This window comes from Myodes glareolus, chromosome 8 (assembly GCF_982192425.1).
Source record: "Myodes glareolus chromosome 8, mMyoGla1.1, whole genome shotgun sequence".
Lineage (NCBI taxonomy): Eukaryota > Metazoa > Chordata > Mammalia > Rodentia > Cricetidae > Myodes > Myodes glareolus.
This window is the reverse complement of record NC_142033.1, coordinates 19,536,355-19,556,938: the sequence shown is the minus strand read 5'-3', so window position 1 is coordinate 19,556,938 and position 20,584 is coordinate 19,536,355. Positions and strand designations below refer to the sequence as shown.

The following is a 20,584-nucleotide window of genomic DNA, read 5'->3' as shown; positions in this document are numbered from 1 at the left end:
TGAATGTGGCTGGCCTGCAGTCTTTCCGAGAAGCCATTGACAATGACACTGGGACTGGTTTCCTCTGCATATACTGGATTTTTGGGATCCAGTCTGTTTGGATGCTCACCTTCCTGGACCTGGAGTGAGGGGGGAGGAACTTGGACTTCCCACAGGGCAGGAGACCCTGACTTCCCTTGGGGACAAAGAGGGAGGAGGAGAGGGAGGGGGGGGAGTGGGAGGGCGTTGGGAGGAGGGGCGTAAATGGAAACTTTTTATAATTTAATAAAATTACTAAAAGAAAAAAAATAAATGAAGATTAGAAGTTTAAACATAAAAAAAAAAGAAAAACCCAGAAAAAATGGAAAATTAGACTCAAGGATCATGTTCTGAAAAGAAAAAGCATGATATAGAAATGGTAGGATAAAAAGATAGATTACTAAATCTACTTTTAAACTCAAAAAGCAACTACTACATTCAGAGAGTTCGGTTTGATCACATGCTCCATCACTTCCAGTCCAGCTGGCCTTGGTGAGCTCCCATTAGATCAGTCCCACCGTCTCAGTGAGTGAACGCACCCTTCGCGGTCCTGACTTCCTTGCTCATGTTCTCCCTCCTTCTGCTCCTCATTAGGACCTTGGGAGCTCAGTCCAGTGTTCCAATGTGGGTTTCTCTCTCTATCTCCATCCATCACTAGATGAAGGTTCTATGGTAATATGCAAGATATTCATCAGTGTGGCTATAGGACAAGGCCAGTTCAGGCACCCTTTCCTCTGCTGCTCCTGGAACAAGCTGGGGACCTCTCCTTGGACACCTGGGAACCCCTCTAGAGTCAAGTCTCTTGCCAACCCTAAAATGGCTCCCTTAATTAAGACATTTACTTCCCTGCTCCCAAATCCACCCTTCCTCCATCCCACCCATCCCATTCCCCAACCAGACTCTCTGAATGTGGCTATCAATGAAGGCTGACTGAGAAGCCAAGGACAATGGCACTGGGTTTTGATTCTACTGCATGGACTGGCTTTGTGGGAGCCTGGTTTGTTTGGATGCTCAGCTTTCTAGACCTGTATGGAGGAGGGAGGACCTTGGACTTCCCATGGGGCAGGGAACCCTGTCTACTCTTAGGACTGGAGAGGGAGGAGGAGGAGGGGAGGGGGAGGGAAAAGGGAAGTGGGGAGGAAGTGGAAATTTTTAATAAATAAATACATTTTTAAAAAGAAACTACTAGTCTTAAATATTTTATACTGGTATGAATTTTTTATAATAATACAATTTTGAGATTATTTTTGTTTTACTGTTTATATATTTCTACTCTTGTTTATGATATTTTTGTATATAGATACAAATTTAAGGTTATTTTGTTAGAACCTACTGTACATACATATCTACTTTTATTTAAGTTATTGTACTTAAACAGTTCATTTAGCAGTATAATGCAAATTTCTAGTCCTTAAAATTATTATTATATACTATTTAAGATAATAAAGAAATGCAGGTTAATAATTACCTATTACAATCAAACTTGTAGTTGTGTTAGGTATGTTTTCAAGGTCAAACTGAGGTATATTTTATATAGACAGGTGGTCTTTAAACAAACTAGAGATCTACAAAAAATGACATTTAAGATGTTTTATTAGCATAAGGTTTTTATGACAGTGAGACATGTCTGCTCATGGCAGCACCAATCTACTTCAGAGAAGATGCTGGTGTCATAGAAACTTCATATGCAGTTTGCTTTCTTTGTGGCAAAAGTTAGACCGTGGACAAGAGACCGCCCTTACCTCAACTGTTGATAGTATGCTGTTCAAATTGGACAAACAGAATGCAAAGGAAAATGACTGCTGAAATTTGGCAAGAAAAGGTGGGACAGTGCTTCAAAATTTCTGCATCACAGAAAAGTTTTGCCAGATATTCTAGGTCTATAGAGAAAAGATGGATGCTACAACATTACAGAGGTTCCTTGGTAACTCTCTAGTCAGTCAGTTGTTTACTTCATTTCTTAGTTTTGGTAGTTGTTTGTTCTGTGCTTCCTGTTTACTCAGGTAATAGTATATCCTTCTCAGGTCTCTGATAGAATTAAAGGCTAAATAGTTATAGATTTCCTTGTTACTAAATTCAGAAAAAAATTCACAAAAGAGGTGTAAAACATATAAGGTTGAGAGACTTAATAAGACAGTTTTGGGTTGGTAATACAAGTTAGGACAGAAAGCAAATTCAGTGCAACATTTTGAACACACCAATACAGCATAGAAAGTGGAGTATTTTCTCTGATTTTGTCAAATGAACATGGACATATATATTTATATTTAGTTATTATACTTATTGTATGTAGTTTTACTAAGTTAGTTAAAAATCTTCCCTTTTTTATTTAAACAAAAAGGGAGAAATGCTGTGTGATATTTTGATTGTGTTCTGACCAAAAAAAAAAAAAATGCTTGATTGGAGTCAGAGGGCAGAGCTAGCCACTGGCTAATCAAAATTAGCAATAGAGGTTTAGAGGACTGGAAAGAGATGGGAAACAAAAAGCAATATGGCAGGGCTGAGAGAGGATCTCAATCCATTTCAAGAAAGGAAAAGAAGAGGCAGGAGGTGACTGGTGGCTGCTCACCTACTTCTCTGATCCTTCAACTTCCTACCCCAATATCTGACTCCTGACTTTTTTACTTTTTCTTTTTACTGATAAAGAATAAATAGTCAAGGCTGCAATCATCAAGTGCAATCATGTGTAAATTGTACATGATTCTACACAACAATGATGGCAATCTATGGTTCAATACTCAATTAGCATTGACTTAAGGCTCAAAACATAAGAAAATACTTTTATTCAGTTTAACTAATTTTTTATCATTTATGCATCTTTAGATGTTACCTTCAAGTGACCTTATAATTCATGGAATTGTTTTAACATCTTCATATAATTTTGTATATATTTAACTTCCAAACACAATCACAAAGTTACCTACTTGCCAACTTCAAATCACTTTCATATTTTTTATCTCTGTGTCACTGAGAAAATACTTGTTTTGTAATATGAATTTTTAAATACAGAGACATCAAATTATTTCTGTTAAAAATCTTTGAACACTGTAAGAGGAGATTCTTTATCTTTTTTATTGATTTTTATTGAGCTCTACATTTTTCTCTGCTCCCCTCCCTGCCTCCCCCCTCCCCTGAATCCTTATCTTATATATAGGAAAAATGTGCTTTTGCTGTCAAACTATGATATGAATTTAAATTGATATGAAAGTTTAAAACAGAGAGAGAAAGAAATTAAGTCATCAGCCTTCAAAAGATTACTGCTTCTATGGAAAGGCAAACAAGCAGAAACTGGAGGATAAATTGAAGAATGTTCCAGTTTCAGACATAAGATTAGGAAACGACTCAGAGCACTTCTCTAAACTTCAGGGTGCATTCCTTCATCTGTTGCTCATAGTGCTCATCAAACCTCTCCTTCAGTGCTACTGTGAAGTGGTTCTTCCAGTCTCCTACAATTCCTGTAAGGAAACAGATGGAAATCGGGAGAGTCAACTCTTTGAGTCAAAATCGTGAGATTTGTCTATCCTATATATCTTTCATAAATAATGTGAAATTTTCTCCTAATAACAGTTTTTTCAATAAAATTATTATCGTGTTTTAATTTACAATGACAAATTTGCATTTATTGTTTTGAAACATTTTCTTTGAAATTCCTATTAACTCATTTTTTCTTAATGAACTACATCAAATGAGCCATCTTCTTTGATGTTTTCTCTTGTATCAAGCCTTCTATGATGTGGTGTGGGTTCCCTGTCTGTATGCTGTGAATATCATTGGTTAATAAAGAAAATGTCTTGGGCCTGCACAGGGAATAGAAGTAGGCAGGGAAAATTAAACTGAATGCTGGGATAAAGAAGGGCAGAGTGGAGAGAAGCCATGTAGCCCCACCAGAGATGGATGCTGCGGGAGTACCTTCCGCTGCTTCAGCCAATAGTCGCTGAAGCACGAGCCCACAGTGCTGCAGGAGTGCCTTCTGCTCTGTCAGCCAATAGCCGCTGAAGCACTGTGGGCTCTTGCTTCAGCGACTATTGGCTGAAGCAGCGGAAGGTATTCCCGCAGCAGATGGATACCAGAACATTAACCAGTAAGGCATGTTCTGATACACAGTCGTGTGGTGATACACAGATTAATAGAAATGGGTTAAATTAATATATGAGTTAGCCAATAGAAAGCTAGAGCTAATGGGCCAAACAATGATTTAATTAATACAGTTTCTTTGTGATTATTTTGGTTTTGGGCTGCCAGGACAAACAAGCAGTCTCTTCCCAACAATGATGAGACCAATAATGTAATAATTCACATTATTGAATATTATCTTTGTGCTGATAAATCTCTCAAATCCAGACTTAGACCTCTATGTCCAATTATTTACATGACATTGCTATATAGATACTATATAAAAATCCCTAATTTCAGGCATACAAGTTGACTATATTGCATCAGGTAATGATCCTATGTACATAAAATTTCCTTTCATTGTGTTTTGATATTATTAGTAAATAGAATTATGTTTGAATTCCTACCTTAGTCATTTAGTTTTCAAAACTTTCTGTCATTTGTACAAGAAAAATATGACTGACTTTCCTGAACTTGTTTTTATCTCAAAATAACAGTAAATTCTAGTTAGAAATCATAAACTATATAGATAATATGTATACGGCATATAATATACACTTAATACACACAGACCTAGTTAATAACACTGGTATACTATATGATATTTTTGCTGATGCTGAGACTAAGATGTGGGCCATTATGTTCAATATAATATATTTCTGAAAGGGAATAAGCAAGTACCAGAAATTCATTATTAGAAAATATGACCATATATATACTAATAGTGTCTAATGCCTCTGAACAATCCATAATTGAATAAGAATACTGAAGGTAAAAGAGTTTAAAGAAAATACATGTTGATTATGCAGGGTGAATAATCGTGAATAGATTTTTGCCTAAGTCATGGCAATTTAGACCTTTTAACAGAAAGTCACATGACTTTCTCACCCTTTCTTATGAAAGGTGATACTTTGGTATTCATCATGTCCTCTGGCATTGTTGTATAATTGGTGAATGGATTGTTCTTCATCTCCTGGAATGAAGTATGCTGAATGATTTTGTCCATGAGCTCCTCTGAAGGTTTTTTCCCCAGGAATTTTATCAATTTTATCACTTCTCTTCTGATATCCTGTGAGAAACAACGTGATTTGAAAATCATATTGACAAAATTGGTGAATAGGTCTTAACCTAAAAATGAAAGAGAATACTATTTTATATCTGGTCACTTTGGAATTAAATTAATAATGAGGAAAACAAACTAATTTAAACAATTCTACATCTAGAAATAGATGCAAGAGACGTTTCAAAAATTGTTAGGCCTGACTTGTAAATGTTAATTGTAGTTCATTCTAATATTTTCATTTTTGTTTATTCTTTAATATATAAAGCAAGAGTGTGGGTTTTGTGTAGCCAAGTTTGCATGTGTATGAGCACACACGCACTTGCATTTGAGTGTGTGAAAGCCAGAAATGTGTGGTCATAAAACTTCTTCTATCACTCTTCACTTTATTTTACTGACAGGGTGTGCCACTAAACCCAGAGATCACTGATTCTGTTAGTTCACCCTGCAAGTTTGACTCTGGAATCCTCTTTTTTCATAGCTCTAAGATTAGGGTCAGGCTTCCATGCTGACCTGATTTTATATAAGTACCAGGGATCTGAACTCTAGTCCTCAAACTTGTAGAGCAATGACTTTATCTGCTGACATACACCTCTGGTTATTTTATAAAATTATGTTTATTCTTCTTGAGGCAAGTCTTGATATTAGGCTCAAACATGTCCTGAACTCATGGCTACCTCTCTCAGTTCTATAATTGCTGTAATCACAGTTGTAAGCAAATATGACTAATTATTATAATCTCATACATGGTATATGCACAATGAATTTCAAATATAAAGGTAAAAATTCTCAGACTACAGTGTCCAGTAAATTATCAAGTTTGGTGATTATCTATTCATGTATGCTATTATATTATTTCTTAATTTTATTAATTCAAGGTTCTTTTTTCAAATATTATCATTAGAAAATTTTGGCACCTGGATTTAAAATTTATTTGTTCACTAAACTTAATCAAACTAGAGTATCATATTTTTCCCTTTATACTTCTGCAAGTGGTTGCTATTACATTTCCAATGATAATATTGCATCCACGGGATTTTTAGATGTTTAGAGCATCTTAAAACCTACCAGAATGTTCATTTGCCTTTTATTTCTTACCTCTATCATGTCTTCATAGAACATGAATAGTATAGATGGATTCTTACTCTTTTCCCACCAAGATTTCACATGATCATACCAGGAACCATACAAAACTAAAATTAGAAGAAACAAATACAGGTACTACACCATCATTTTGCAGCTTGATAGACGTATTCAAACTGTTAATAAGAGATAAAATGCTCATGAAATAAGAGCTAATAGTTAAGTTAAACTTATTAAATAAAGTTCTGCTCAGCAATGATACAAAAATTATTGTATAATTTCATGTATAGAAACATGTTTTCAACTTTAGTATAATGATATGTATTATGATGCTGAGAAAAAATAAGACACCAACTTAATTTAGAGTAATCAGAATATGTGTTAAACTAGTGTGTGTGTGTGTGTGTGTGTGTGTGTGTGTATGAGTGTGTGTAGCTTTGTGTGTCTGTATGCTTGTGTATGTGGGTCTATGGGTCTATGTGTATACACCTCTCTTTCTGTGAGACACACACTCACAGAGAGAGAGAGAGAGAGAGAGAGAGAGAGAGAGTGAGTGAGTGAATATAGTAATTATTACAAGAGTGGCAATTTCAGTTGTGAAAGTTTGAGTCACCACTAGACTTGGCATTGACTCATTGACCCATTTTCTGTAGTTTGCTGCCAAAAATCAAAGTTTCTTATGAGAAGGTTCACAATGATGTCAATAATAATCTAATTTACCCCCTTTTAAGGTGTATCAATTATTATTTTCTGTATTTTATATAGAGTCTTGACAATCTTGAGGCATATATTTTATTGACAGTGTTTTAGTGTACATTTTTCTGCAAACAACATGTTCCAATGAGCAATATTAACTCATATGATTATAAACATTTTTCAATTATTCCTATACAATTTTTATGGCTTGTTTAATGAAGTGTAAACCCTTTTTTTGCCCCTTCATCTTCATATATAAATACTTAGTTGTTTTAGTCAGAACTTTAATGGAATGGCAATGTTCCCATAATATCTACTCAAGTAACTCTTCATTGGTCAGGGAAATCAACTGAAAATGTTCTGACTACATACCTGGTGAAATAAGAGTTTTATAGGTATTCAGAATATTGGTAAATACCGGCATCAATCCTCACCTAATGCCTTGGCATTTTACTTGGAAAGGAATGAGCAGGCTTTTTTAGCCTCACACTTTTTTTGTTCAACCATATTACAAGTTTTAAAACATTTGGAAGAAATAAAAATATATGTTAGAGACAGAACATGCTAACTGCCAGACTTATAGAGGGTTAATTATCACCTCAACCCTCAAAATTGTGTCAGTGCATTTACTTCTTAGCATTATAATGAAATTCCTAGAGTCTCTGATTTTCCTTCCTCCTCCCAAACAGAGAAGCCTCCTACCTACCACTCTAAGATCAGTTCCTTTAGAATTTGTGTGATATTGTATCCCTTAGAAACCAGAAATTCTACCTCTGTTTACATATAACTGTATATTGTATTTAAATTTATATTATATTCCTATCTATATATTTATACCATCTTATATTTATATTCTATTTTATTTATACTATGTTCTATTTCTGTTAACTTATATTAATCTGTTGCACATATTTATACATTTATTTATAATATATTACATTCTATTCTGTTTATATATTATACTATAGTTCTGTTTTTATGTACTTATATTATCTCTGTTTATATTGGCTCATTTATTTTTTCCCTCACATAGAGCAGCATTTGCTTTTGTCCTACTTTTCTAGAAAGTAACCCAAAGAACATGAGGTGCTCTTACCTTGTCCTTGCATAAATTTCTCCGCAAATTCCAAAAAGGATTCAGGATTTGGATAACTTGTTACCATTAGGAAAAAGTAATAATAAGAAACCACCACGTCCTTGGCATTCCGGCAAATATAGATCATCTAGGGGATGAAATAAAATGTGAAATCACTGCCTTGATTATCAACCGAGTTGTCCTCAAGTTTTAGAGATTCGTGTCTGCAACAACTAACATAATATCAATTCTATGTTGAAAAAAGATTAAAACAAAAACACTCTTTGGAAAAAAACATACCATTTTTAAATTAAGGCGCTGTTTTCTGTGTCCTGGCTAGCCTTTAGTCCTATTCTGCTAAGAAATGTGTTCAATAGCCTGAGGCCACAGCTCCATTTCTGACATTCTTCAAGGTTTCCTCTTGCTTTTTATTTGTAAAAATAAAAATTTGAGTCAGCTAGATTGTTTTTTCTCATTTTTATGAATAAAATAATGAAACTTAAATTGATTCAATATATAGTAGTACTGAAAATAAATCAATCCAAATAAACAAGTTGACAGATCTCTCAGTTGAAAGTACGGTTTTCTGCTTTTTAAACTGTATTACAATTTGGATCCTAAGATTAAACAAGGCAATATGCCCTGTAGCTTCATTACTTTTGATTATAAAAAGTAATCATGTTTACATATTTGTATTTAATCTGCATCTCAAAGATCTGTATTTTTTTCTTCTGGGCCCTCCTCGAGATCCTTCCCTCCACTGTTTGGTAATAAAAGTGACCACTATTGCTCCTGAGGAATGTGATGAGAGGAAACTGCCCTCTCTGTCTTCACTCACTGGCTCTCCATTCTTGCTATACACAGTGTATCAACATCGGGGGATTAGCAAATCAGGAGGCTGTGGTGTTAGGGGCTGTTTCTAGCATTAACACTATAAAACTTCATCCAGCAGAAGCCTCATCACTGTCCTCAGATACTTTAGCCACTAAAGAAATGGGACAAAGCACGCAGTCTCCTCCAGGTCTACAATGTATGCACCTCCCTCCAACGCACACCGCAACTTCAAACCCATTGTCCTTAGATACTTCTCTCAGCCGCCATCTTGCTCTTTTAAAAATCACTTCCTTTACTCCATCAGTTAATCTTTCTGATCCATCGCACCAAACACACTTTTCCAAAATATTCTCCACTACTTCTCCTCTGACGGATCAACAAATAAACCTGAAAATATTTAAAAGGCAAGTCCATTCAATTATCCTTATTTCTTTGATGACCTCGTATTTGAAAAGGGTATAAGAAAGTATGAAATAAAATCTGACTGTAAACTCAAAGGAGCGGTAAAATCCTACCACTCTTCTTGCAAGGAGAAAAGTGCTTTGGTCAATACTCTTACAGAAAATAGTAATGAGACATCTCAGGAAATCGCACAACTGTGAAAGAGCTTTTCTGCAGGAAATCATACAGGAGGAAGTGATCATAGTGTTATTTCAGATGAAATTAAGACAGCATTGGAATCTTTGAAGTTTGTAGCCTGAGATCTTTGCAGTGTCAAATATAGCAAGAAACACCAGTAGCCAGGATGCATGAAATTCACTCCATGGCCAATTTCTCTCTAAAACACCCTAGTCTTGTTATAATGGAAGGAAAATCCATGTTTCTTAACTTGACATCCAACTTTCCTATGATAAGTCCTAGGTAATTTTCTTTCACTGTTTTATCCAGCATGAACCCTTAACTTCCCAGACAAGCTGAACTGGTTACAGGTAGCTCCTGAAATTGTTTCTTTGTTTGAATAGACTAGTTCATCATCAGTCCTTCTTTGTTTGTTAGTTTTTTGTTTGTTTGTTTTTTCAAGACAGGGTTTATCTGTGTAGCCCTGGCTGTCCTGGAACTCACTCAGTTGACCATGCTTGTCTCAAACTCACAGAGATCCAAATGCCTCTGTCTCCTGAGAGCTGGGATTGAAGGCATGCACCAGCACTGCCCAGCCCTCTTCAGCCTTTTAAACTCTGCATCTTAATTAGAAATCTTCTCTTATATAATCTAAGTATTACCTGTAGTGTCTGTTTGTTTATTTCTATACTCAAGTGACTGTTTCTATGGAATCCATGATTATCTGTGTCATATGACCCTACATGTTACAGGAACTGGTAGGTTTGAATATGGTTCTTACCCTCCAAAATCCATATTCAAATTCAATGATCACAATGAAGTCTGTGTACCTGTAGAATGAATATAATCTGACTTTTGTATTTAGAGGTGAGCATTTGGGAGGTGTCAAAGGTTAGAAATGGTCACCATAGTAGCAAACTTTTGAGGGCTAATTGCTTTAAAGAAAAGAGTTAGTGACTAGAGACATAAACATATGTGCATCCCCTGACTCATATGTTACCTTGAAACTTTGTCAACAAGAAGATAATCACCAAGTTCAGTCTCTTGACCCTGGATCAGAACCACCAACCAAATAAATATCTTTCCTTTATAGTTTAGCCAGTGTGTAGCATATTATTAGGAAATGAAATGAAGATACATTCACCCTTTCATTAACTGGGTAAATGATTATTGCAGGACACTTGTCTGGATATCCTATTCTGACTCATTTGAATGTCTCACAATGTCACACACTGTTTTGTGAAAAGGAGACATTCATTCCACAAGGATATAAAAGTAGCTATAGGACATTCATCCAGGACTTACAGTGGGTTAGGCACTAGGCTTGTGGTTTCAAGGATAATTGCATTTATCTCTATTAGGAAAATGACACTATGACCCTTTTTCTACACAGGAACAAACCAAGGTTTAGAATCTAACTTCTTTGCAGAATCATCTTAAGCAAATAAAAGTAGGTATAATTGGACTTGGGTTATGCTAAAAATAATTCATATTTGTTAAAAAATCTGTATGTGAAATGAAAAGTGTATCACAATATGTTTAAGATGCTTCTTAGGTGATATCCGAGCACATCAAGTCTAAGAAAATCTAATTCTGGTTACCTTGCAATTCTTCTCCCAAAATGATGCTGGAAGAAGCTGGGGTGGCAGGTGGGTTTTTATTATTCTAGGAGATTTCTTCCCATTTAATTGTCTTACTCCTGAGGTGAGAAAACAGGCAATTTGAAAAATGTTCATGTAAATTTAAAGAGTGTTTTTAAAGGAGGTTACTTAAGATTCTAGATAATACAATTTCACTGTGAAGAAAAGTATTAACTAAATGAATTGCAGAGCAAGATTAAATAGTTTCATCAATTGAAGTAAATAATTGTTCACTAGTTGGTCAATGGTGGCTCTTGCCTTTAATCCCAGCACTTGAGGGGCAGAGGTAAATAGATCTCTGTGAGTTTGAGGTCAGTCTGTTCTACAAGAGCTACTTCCAAAGCAGGCTCCAAAGCTACAAAAAAAAAAAAACTGTCTCAAAAAACTCCCTCTCCCCCCTCCAAATAATAATATATTTTCAGATATTGGTATGCCAACATTCATGAATACAGTTTTGACTTTCCTTGAAATTTGCTGAATAGTTTCCTAGAATTTAAAATATTTTCCAAGTCAGGGAACTAAGGACTAAATGCTGACATATTATAAGACTCTTCTGAACACATATAATAGTGAGAATTATTCACTATTCCAGGCACAGGCCATTCTATAAGATTACTACCTATAGAGGTGACAGAATATTAATTGTCTATGATGCTAGAAATTCTCTTGCTTTTATTGCAGTATAATTATATCTATGTCATATATCTATCATAGATCTTAAAATTTATGCATATATTTCAAAAATTAATTTAAAAATTACCATTTATTAACTCTTCATTTCTGCATTCCAGGTAAGGTACTCTATTAAAAATTGCATCTTCCTTGCATTTTTCTACATCACCTTCTTTATAGATCATGTATACAATTTCACTAACCCACGTGGTACCTGTAAAAATTAAACACACCTGAATCTCTAATGACTCTGTAAGACTGATAACAGTATTATTTTAATAAAGTTTGATATCATCCAAATTCAAACAATACATTCTTTTTTTAAAGATTTATTTATTATGTATACGGTATTCTGCCTGCAAATACTCCTGCATGACAGAAGAGGGCACCAGAGCTCATTACAGATGGTTGTGAGCCATCATGTAGGTACTGGGAATTGAACTCAGGACCTTTGGGATCCTGTTCTCTTAATCTCTGAGCCATCTCTCCAGCCCTTGGTTTGCAATTCTTTAAATAATTTACTTAACTTTAGTTTGTATGCATTGATGTGAACGTATCAGATTCCCTGGAACTAGAGTTATAGACTGCCATGTGGGTGCTGGTATTTGAACCTGGGTCTTCTGGAAGAACAGCCAGTGCTCTTAACTGCTGAGCCTTCCCTCCATCCCCCAAACATTATATACTTGAATATCTAAATTTACACTAACCAAAATAAGTTCAACTAACATGGATCTAAACTGCCACGAATAATAAAGAACTGGTCAGTGTGTACTGGTCTTCTCAAACTCACGATTCTCATTTCTCTTAACTATTGGAATTATAAAATCATATGCTCATAAGTAGACAAGTGATTCATTTTTAAGCATCAAATGTTAACACAAAGACAGAGAACACATGATTGGGCTTCTTTGAATTTTAAAGTTTATAATTTTAAGACTCTAGAACTATGTATAGTAGTAGAGTTAATCTCAGAAAAAAAGAATTGTAATTTGTGAATATATATATATATATATATATATATATATATAGTGAAATTAAAATTTGTGAGTATATGCAATGAAAATCAGTGGTTGCCTGAAAGAGAGTTTTTTGTTCTCCTTTGAAAGGGTTTGTAGTCTATATACATAGCAATAATAAAAACTCAGTAGTTTTAAATATTCATTATGCAACATATATTTCAAATTGACTCATCTGTATTGAATAAGATAATTGCATGATCAACAATTTCCACTTATCAGTGATCTAATGAGATTACTGGTTGGGTTTTTTGGAGCTTGAGATTGTGAAATAAAGTTGATAATGTGAAATTTATTAATATTTTGACACCAAAATTGCTACAGTTGTCCTTAATATAAAAAATGATTTGAGTCAGGTAAACACTTTATTACTGATGATTTAATAATGATGTAGTTTTATAATTTCTATGTGCCAAAGCAACATTCTGTCATAGCAAGGACACTTACCAGATTTAGGATAAGTAGCAATGATGAGATCATCTGGTCTTGCCAGGAATGTTTCAACATCATCCCAATATTTGGTGAAACGCTTATCCATGAGAATTCCACGGAACTCAGCGAAGACTTCACAATCCTCAGGTTTAAAAGTCCCCATCTCAAAGTGGTGTTCTTGGGGAAAAACAGATTTTTTAAACTTTTAAATGCTTTCACATTTAAAATAACTATATATATAAAAGCCATAAATGCCTTCACCTTACCTGTTACCTGAGTGAAAACATGCTTCATATTAGTGTGAGGAGAGGAAATTATAATTGGGATATATTGCATGATAAAAGAATCTATCTTGAATAAAAATGAAAAAATTATATATTTATATATACTTAAACTATATATATATATATAAAACATATAGTTTAAGTACTTTCTACTCCTACTAAAAGTATAGATCATTTAACTTTTTCATAAACAGGCAAAACTATGCAAGGTGGTGGAGAGTATAATTTAAACACTATGCCACAGTGTAGGGGATATATCTATAGTTAGATAAACATATAATATATGTAAGATTCTATGATGAATGGAAAATAATCTTCAATTTTTGTCAACACTGACGAATCAAATGAAAAGTCTAAGAAGTCTTACAATGTAACCATATTTCAGCAGAGAGTTCAATTTTGTCTGTATTAAATAATAAAGATAGACTGTCGCTTTATGAAGGTACTATCTGGTATCTAACACAAATCTGTCTTTGTTCCTGAATATATGTCATTGAATGAAAGCATTTCAAATGTTTGATAAACATATTTAAAGGGAAGTAAAATAAAGATACTGTAAAACGAATGTCTGAAAAAGGGAATGCTGAGGTTATAGAAAAGTCCTTTGACATCATGGATCTTGATTTTATTTTTCCCACTTACTCCCAGAAATAATGGACCTTCTTAATGAGAGATTTACTCCGAATTGACACGCCTCAGCAGAATGGCCTTAATTCACCCCCTGATCAAATTTTAAACTGTGGGCTAGGAGGTACCTCAGTGGGTCAAGGTAAATACCATGGTAACACAACTGTTCAATCAGGGAAGGCATGTGCCATTAACAATTTCTGAAGCATGATTACAAAAGCTCAGGGTTAAATTGGGGTTCAACCTGAAGATCTGAAAGCAAAACAGCCAGCCACTGGCTCTTACCTCAACCTCAGTCTGAAATGGCAATCCTCCCTCCAGGAATCTCAGAATAAGACTGTGTGTCTGAGAGCTAAATCCTCCCTTTTTATGTATCTCACTAGGGCTGGAACTAAAGGCAGCACTGCTGGAATTAAATGTGTGTGTCATTGTGACTACTGGGATTAAAGGTGTGTGTTACCATAACCTGGTCTATAAGGCTGAGCAGTGGGACTGTTTACTCTCAGATCTTCAGGAAGTTTTCATTTATTAAAATACAATTAAAATGTCACTATAAATTTCTAGGAATATACTTCAAAGATTCAAAGATCCTAGAGAAATTTATAGTTAATACTTTGTTCCCTCACTTTAAGAATACCAATGATATTCTTCCTGGCATTTATTCTCTGAATATCTCTAAGATAATAGTTATTTCAATATAGCTCTAAATGGCACACTAGAAGAAAGACATCAGTGACACCTTGCCATTTGTTTGTTGTTGTTCAGATAATGGTTTATATTGTGCTATGAACCCACAAAATACTATTAGTCATGGTTATTCTTACCAGAGGGAAAAAAATCTCAGTCCCTGAAATTTCAAGTCTGTTTAAAATCAGAGGCATATAGACATAACAATTTGGAAATATCATTTCTATTACCAGAACAGAAATCAGCCATTAGCTTGTTTTCAGAATTGTCTCCAGGCTTACTGAAAATAGATATTTATAAGAAAGAAATGGCCACTTCTAAGAAGAACTATAATAGTCAACACTTACCTTATTAATTTGTTTATTCGGGTGAATTGTATTTTGTGGATTGAGCCACATTTCTAAGAATTGGTTTGCATTCAAACTGGAGGTAGCCCGACCCCAAGCTGTCACCTCATAATTAACGTGGTCTCACATTTAAAGTGCTGACGTCAAAAGTTCTCTTTCCTTCTCTCAGGTTTTCATAAATTGCCTTGAACCATAACACATAGATTCACTCACTGTCTGTGTTTTCCCCTAAAATGTGTATTTCAGTCAGAAATTGTCAACTCTCTTTCACGAGGAGAAGAGGTACCAGTTATGGAGAAACAACAGCAATTAAACAATTTAAACAATTTAATTTAATTTAAACAATTGTTTAAAGTGGCAGCCATTTCCTCTTCTACCCCCTAACCTTCACTTTAGCCTACTGCCCTTCTCTGTTCTGTGATGAATGCTGAAGATTTTGTCAAGTTCTCTTTTAGTCTAGATATGAGCAAAGTGGCTAAAAGTATAAGCTGTCTTATATATATATATATATATTTCTGCCACAAAATCATGACCCAAAAGAGATTCTGAGAAAGATTGATTACTCTAATTATTAGACTGTATTTTCGATTGGCTAGTTTCCACGATCAAAAATGCTATCAAAATTAACAGTGTCCTACAAATGAAATACACATGAATGATCTGTCAATAAATCTAGACTTTTCCTGTATTTTTTACAAAGTTTTCCTAAGAAGATAGCAGCAGTAGCTTCAAGATCCTTTATAACAATTGCAATCAGTACTTTTCAGGTATCTATAATATCTGACTTTTTTTTAAAGATCTTTAAACATCAAAGAATACCTAAAAATATTTTTGTAACAAGCAATTTTAAAAGACTTTAAATGATTTACATTATCAACTAGGCATTGTATCAATATAGACTTAATCTTCCCTGGATTTTTAACAACTTAGTAAATACCACAAACTTCATATTTTCTGTATTTAAAATCAACATCAACAATAAAAAGTACAACCTGTCCAGATGATTCCGTGAAAGAAATGAAATGATCTAGCTTAGTCACTTCAAATGACAGCACAAGTTGTAAGCTGTTAAAAAAACAAGTACTGTGTGTGCACTTGGAACGTTTCTTGTCAGCTTTTATTCTGACAGTCAGGGAATAACTGGTGGGGCTGGGCGATGATGCAATGGATTGAGAGGAATACCTGCAGTGGTATTGAGTCATCTGATGAAGTTCATTCACTCAGATGGCCTCTACTTCTGTCCCGCCCCCGGCTCATATGTAAATCTTAAATTACTCATTCATTTAATCTTTATTAAGTTTTCTATCCATAAAGGAATGAGAAGCAGTGAACAAGGAGAGGAGAGGAGAGGAGAGGAGAGGAGAGGAGAGGAGAGGAGAGGAGAGGAGAGGAGAGGAGAGGAGAGGAGAGGAGAGGAGAGGAGGCCTAGAGGGAAAGAGGAGATGGTATAGTGAGAAAATCTTTTACTCACTGGTGAATGATAATGAGGATAAATTAGTTATTGCAAACAACAAGCTTAAAGGAATAATAATGACTGAGAAGCCAAGGACAGTGGCACTGGGTTTTGATTCTACTGCATGGACTGGCTTTGTGGGAGCCTAGTCTGTTTGGAAGCTCACCTTCCTAGACCTGGATGGAGTGTGGAGGACCTTGAACTTCCCACAGGGCAGGGACCCTTGACTGCTCTTTGGACTGGAGATGGAGGGGGAGGGGGCGTGGGGGGGAGGGGGAGGGAAATGGGAGGAGATGGAAATTTTTAATAATAAAAAAAATAAATAAAAAACAATGAAGAATCTCAAATAGTATGGCTGTGTTTCAAGAGAACAGCAAAAGAAAGTTTTGTAGAACTTAACTGTGTCCTAACAAGACAATGGAGAAGTACATTCTATAAGAATCTGGAAGCAGAAGAGTGGTCCTCCACAGAAAGAGCATGCCAATTGGTAATCCAGTACCAAATGGACAGTCCTGAAAACATGCATAAAAACAACATTATACAGATTAAAAGATTATGTTGGGAATATGTATGTTTATAGATACACATCTATGCATGCAAATTATGCATCTATGCATTCAATTAGTGAATAGAGAGGCCTTCAATTCACAAGGGCTAGATACACATGAGAGTGTTCGGAGGGAGGAAATGGAAGGGAGGAATGTCGTAATTGCATCAAAATCTCAGAAAACAAGTGTTGCCAATAATTCTAAAACAGCCTTGAATACAGAAAAGGACACTGCTGCAAAAGAATAAATTTAATAAACAACACTCCCATTGGGGTAACTTGTGGGAAGCCCTGCTCCACTCTCTTTCAAGTCCAAGTTTGTGTAAAACTCAGTTTCCCGACAAAAACCATTGCCAGGAAAAAACATGTCCCAAGGGTTCATGGAATGAAATGGTGCTTCAGCCTTATCTGTGTCTGCTTTAGTTCCAGGATGAAGATTGTCAGTCGTTCCTGCCACTTCAGCTTCATCAGTATCACAAGGTAAATACATTTTCATGTTTGGTAGCTCTTCTGTTCCCAATGCCAAATTAAGCTGCCCTACTCTGGGAGATCTTCAAAGCTTGACCTTTGAAGCATAAGACCTTGAGTCTTATATTTACTTTTAGCTAGGATCAATTCAACTATGTCATAATCAAGCTTTTTATGTTGAACACAGGAGTATCTCATATAATTTACTATTGGTTTGCTGATTTCATTTCAGGTGGGTCAAGTTTTTCAGAAACTTTTGTATTTGCTCTGTAGATATTAATAACTATAGGAGCAGGGAAGAAGATACCTAGATTAAGGGAACCATTTTAGGGTTGACAAGAAACTTGACTCTAGAGGGGATCCCAGGTTTCCACGGGGAATAAAGACTGTTTTTTCATCTGAGTTGCTCTCCTGTTGGTGCTTCAGGTTCCAGATTTTGAACACAGGCAAGCAACAGGATCCAGCTCTTCATAAGTATGTAAATGATTGTAATATTCAGAAAAAAATGTTCTATGCGTTGCTATATCTGAAAGACATCTTGACCTCTCCGTTTTAGTAACTTAGGAAGTTAATTTTTAAATAATTTAATATCTAAATTGTTACTAAGCTAAGGAGGCAGTCAATCTTCTCAGAACAGTTTGGGGTCGCACATCATGGCATCTGAAAAGTGGACTGAGGCAGTTTTTCTGCTGCAGCTGTGCTGTGTCAACTGTGATTTCTCTGGAAAAGTCCTAGTGTGGCCCTGTGCCATGAGTCACTGGCTGAACCTAAAGACTCTTCTTGAGGAGCTTGTGCAAAAGGGTATGACGTGACAGTCCTGAAATTTCCCCAAATCATCGTAGCTCAGAGCAAACATTCTATACTCTACTTTGAGCATATTCTCGTGCCATTTGAGAATGAGACTGCCGAGAAATTGCTAAATGACTTTGTCAAAATTGCTGTGAATGTCATTCCAAAATTCTCATTTTGGCAAGCAGTAAAAGCATTTCAAGATTTAATTATTCAACAGACTGTAAATTTTGAAGAGCTCTGCAGGATCTATAACAAGATCCAAAACAAGGTAATGCTTATAGACCTCATAAGGAACTGTGAGGAACTGGTGACTGATGTGCTTCAGATTCCATTTGTAAACATTGTGGGACTCAGCATGGGATAAAACAAAGAGAAAAACTGTGGCCAGCTTCCGGTTCCACTCTGCTATGTACCAGTTATCATAGGTGAAGTACCAGACTACATGACCTTCCCAGAAAGGGTGAAAAATATGATGCTGTCACTGTTTCATGAATTTGGGCTCCAGCAATATGACTTTATATTCTGGGATCAATTTTATAGTGAAACACTGGGTAAGAGACTACATTTCTTGCTGAACTAGTTGTTATATATTATTTTTAAGCTTAAGTTAAAAAATAAAAGGAATACATTTGATAAACTTTGGGTCCCAGGTAAAACTCTACAAGAAAAGGTAATGAAATTTTTACTGATAACTAAATAACTATGAACCCATCTTGGTATTACCATGTGTTTGTAATCATTAAACTGTTGTGAGGCCTTGTTGATCAAACATTTCTCTCTACCAAGAAATAACCAAAGGAGAAAGTCCTTGAAAAAAAATGTTTTTGCAAATCTTCAATAATATTCTTTGTTGAATGAATAACCAGGACAGGGCTTCCTGCAAAGAAGATGAACCTGGAGACACTGTCAGACATGCTTTGCATCAAGACTTTAAAACTCTAAAACCATAAGTCCAATTAAATACTTTCTTTTATGAGTTGCCTTGGACATTTATTGCAACAATAGAAAAGTAGCTAATATACCCAGGATTCCTCAGTGGTGATGACAAGGTTCTCTGATGGATGCAATGAGGATCACCTTGATCCCTCCAGTTGTCCATCAACTCACATACCCAACAGTGTTTGTAAGTCTCTTATTACTTCAGATACATGGTTAGTCAGTTCACCAATGATAGGGTCTAAATGAGCTTCTTGACAGAAATGGGAGAGGTTTTATTCACACCTGCTTTATTCTTTTGCTAAAAATCCAGTTTTTATGTTAAATTGTCTTTAATGCAAGTTCTTTCAGTATTTCTTTGGTTTTTGAATTTCTATTGAGTCATATCTAATTATAGCTGCCAAAGCTGTCTTCCTTCTTTTATTATTATACTGTACTATTTTATTTTCCTTCATTTTAATATGAATTGTTAATGGTTGAAGAAATATTATCCCCTTTAACACCTATTCCATCAGAAGTTATAAACTTTACATTGGTATATTTATGTAAAACTTCCTCAAGTCTGCTGTACAATTAATCAGATTTCTCAGCTTTCCTTTGGGGAATATCCCTGATTTTGTTCATGCTTGATTGACTTAATTTTTTCTCTCTTCATTGGTATCCCCTCAAAAGATATCAAAGCTCCTAATGTCCAGAATCTACTGAAAAAAGTGTTTCAACCTTCAGAACAATTATTCATACTTTGTTTTGTTGAAAAGGCCACCTGCAACATTGTAATGTCTCTTGGTACACTTAACCTTATTAAAACATTAATGAATACATTTTATTCCATAGCATGTGGTCTTCTTGTTGAGCATGCTGAGGTCTCACAACATGATGCTGAAGTTCTGGATCTTGGGAATCAAAAGAAATATGTGGAGAAACATGGGGAGGCTTAAGGTGCTGTCCTTGTGAGTTAGGGAAAGGCAGGAGGTAATACTGGTCTCCCTGAGACACAAGAGGATCATAAAGAAGGAATCCCTTAAGACATCTATATTTTCAGCTTTAATTTATTTTCCTTAGTGTTTTGGTATAGAGTCATACAGGCATATACATATACATACATATATATATATATATATATATATATATATATATATATATATATCATATCAAGCCACTCGGAAGGCAGAGGCTGGTGGAGATCTCTGTGAGTTCTAGGACAGCCTGGTCTACAAGAGTTAGTTCCAGGAAAGGCTCTAAAGCT

At 35.2% G+C, this 20,584-nt stretch overlaps 1 protein-coding gene across 3 annotated transcripts; it reads right to left on the bottom strand.

Moving 5' to 3' along the window:
- Window positions 1-1,512: 1,512 nt before the first annotated feature.
- Window positions 1,513-16,259, bottom strand: Sult1e1 (sulfotransferase family 1E member 1). Of its 3 annotated transcripts, none has more exons than XM_048443111.3 (9): window positions 16,135-16,253; window positions 15,143-15,326; window positions 13,213-13,374; window positions 11,838-11,963; window positions 11,039-11,136; window positions 8,067-8,193; window positions 6,290-6,384; window positions 5,020-5,200; window positions 1,513-3,473 (listed from the first exon to the last, which is right to left on the bottom strand). In XM_048443111.3, exons 3-9 carry the CDS (start codon window positions 13,358-13,360, stop codon window positions 3,361-3,363), a joined length of 888 nt encoding a protein of 295 aa, XP_048299068.3. In that variant the 5' UTR covers window positions 13,361-13,374; window positions 15,143-15,326; window positions 16,135-16,253; the 3' UTR covers window positions 1,513-3,360. The 3 variants fall into 3 exon arrangements, with proteins under 3 accessions (XP_048299068.3, XP_048299069.3, XP_048299067.3); XM_048443112.3 differs by having other exon boundaries at window positions 15,143-15,370; window positions 16,135-16,252; XM_048443110.3 differs by lacking the exon at window positions 15,143-15,326 and having other exon boundaries at window positions 1,514-3,473; window positions 16,135-16,259.
- Window positions 16,260-20,584: the final 4,325 nt, after the last annotated feature.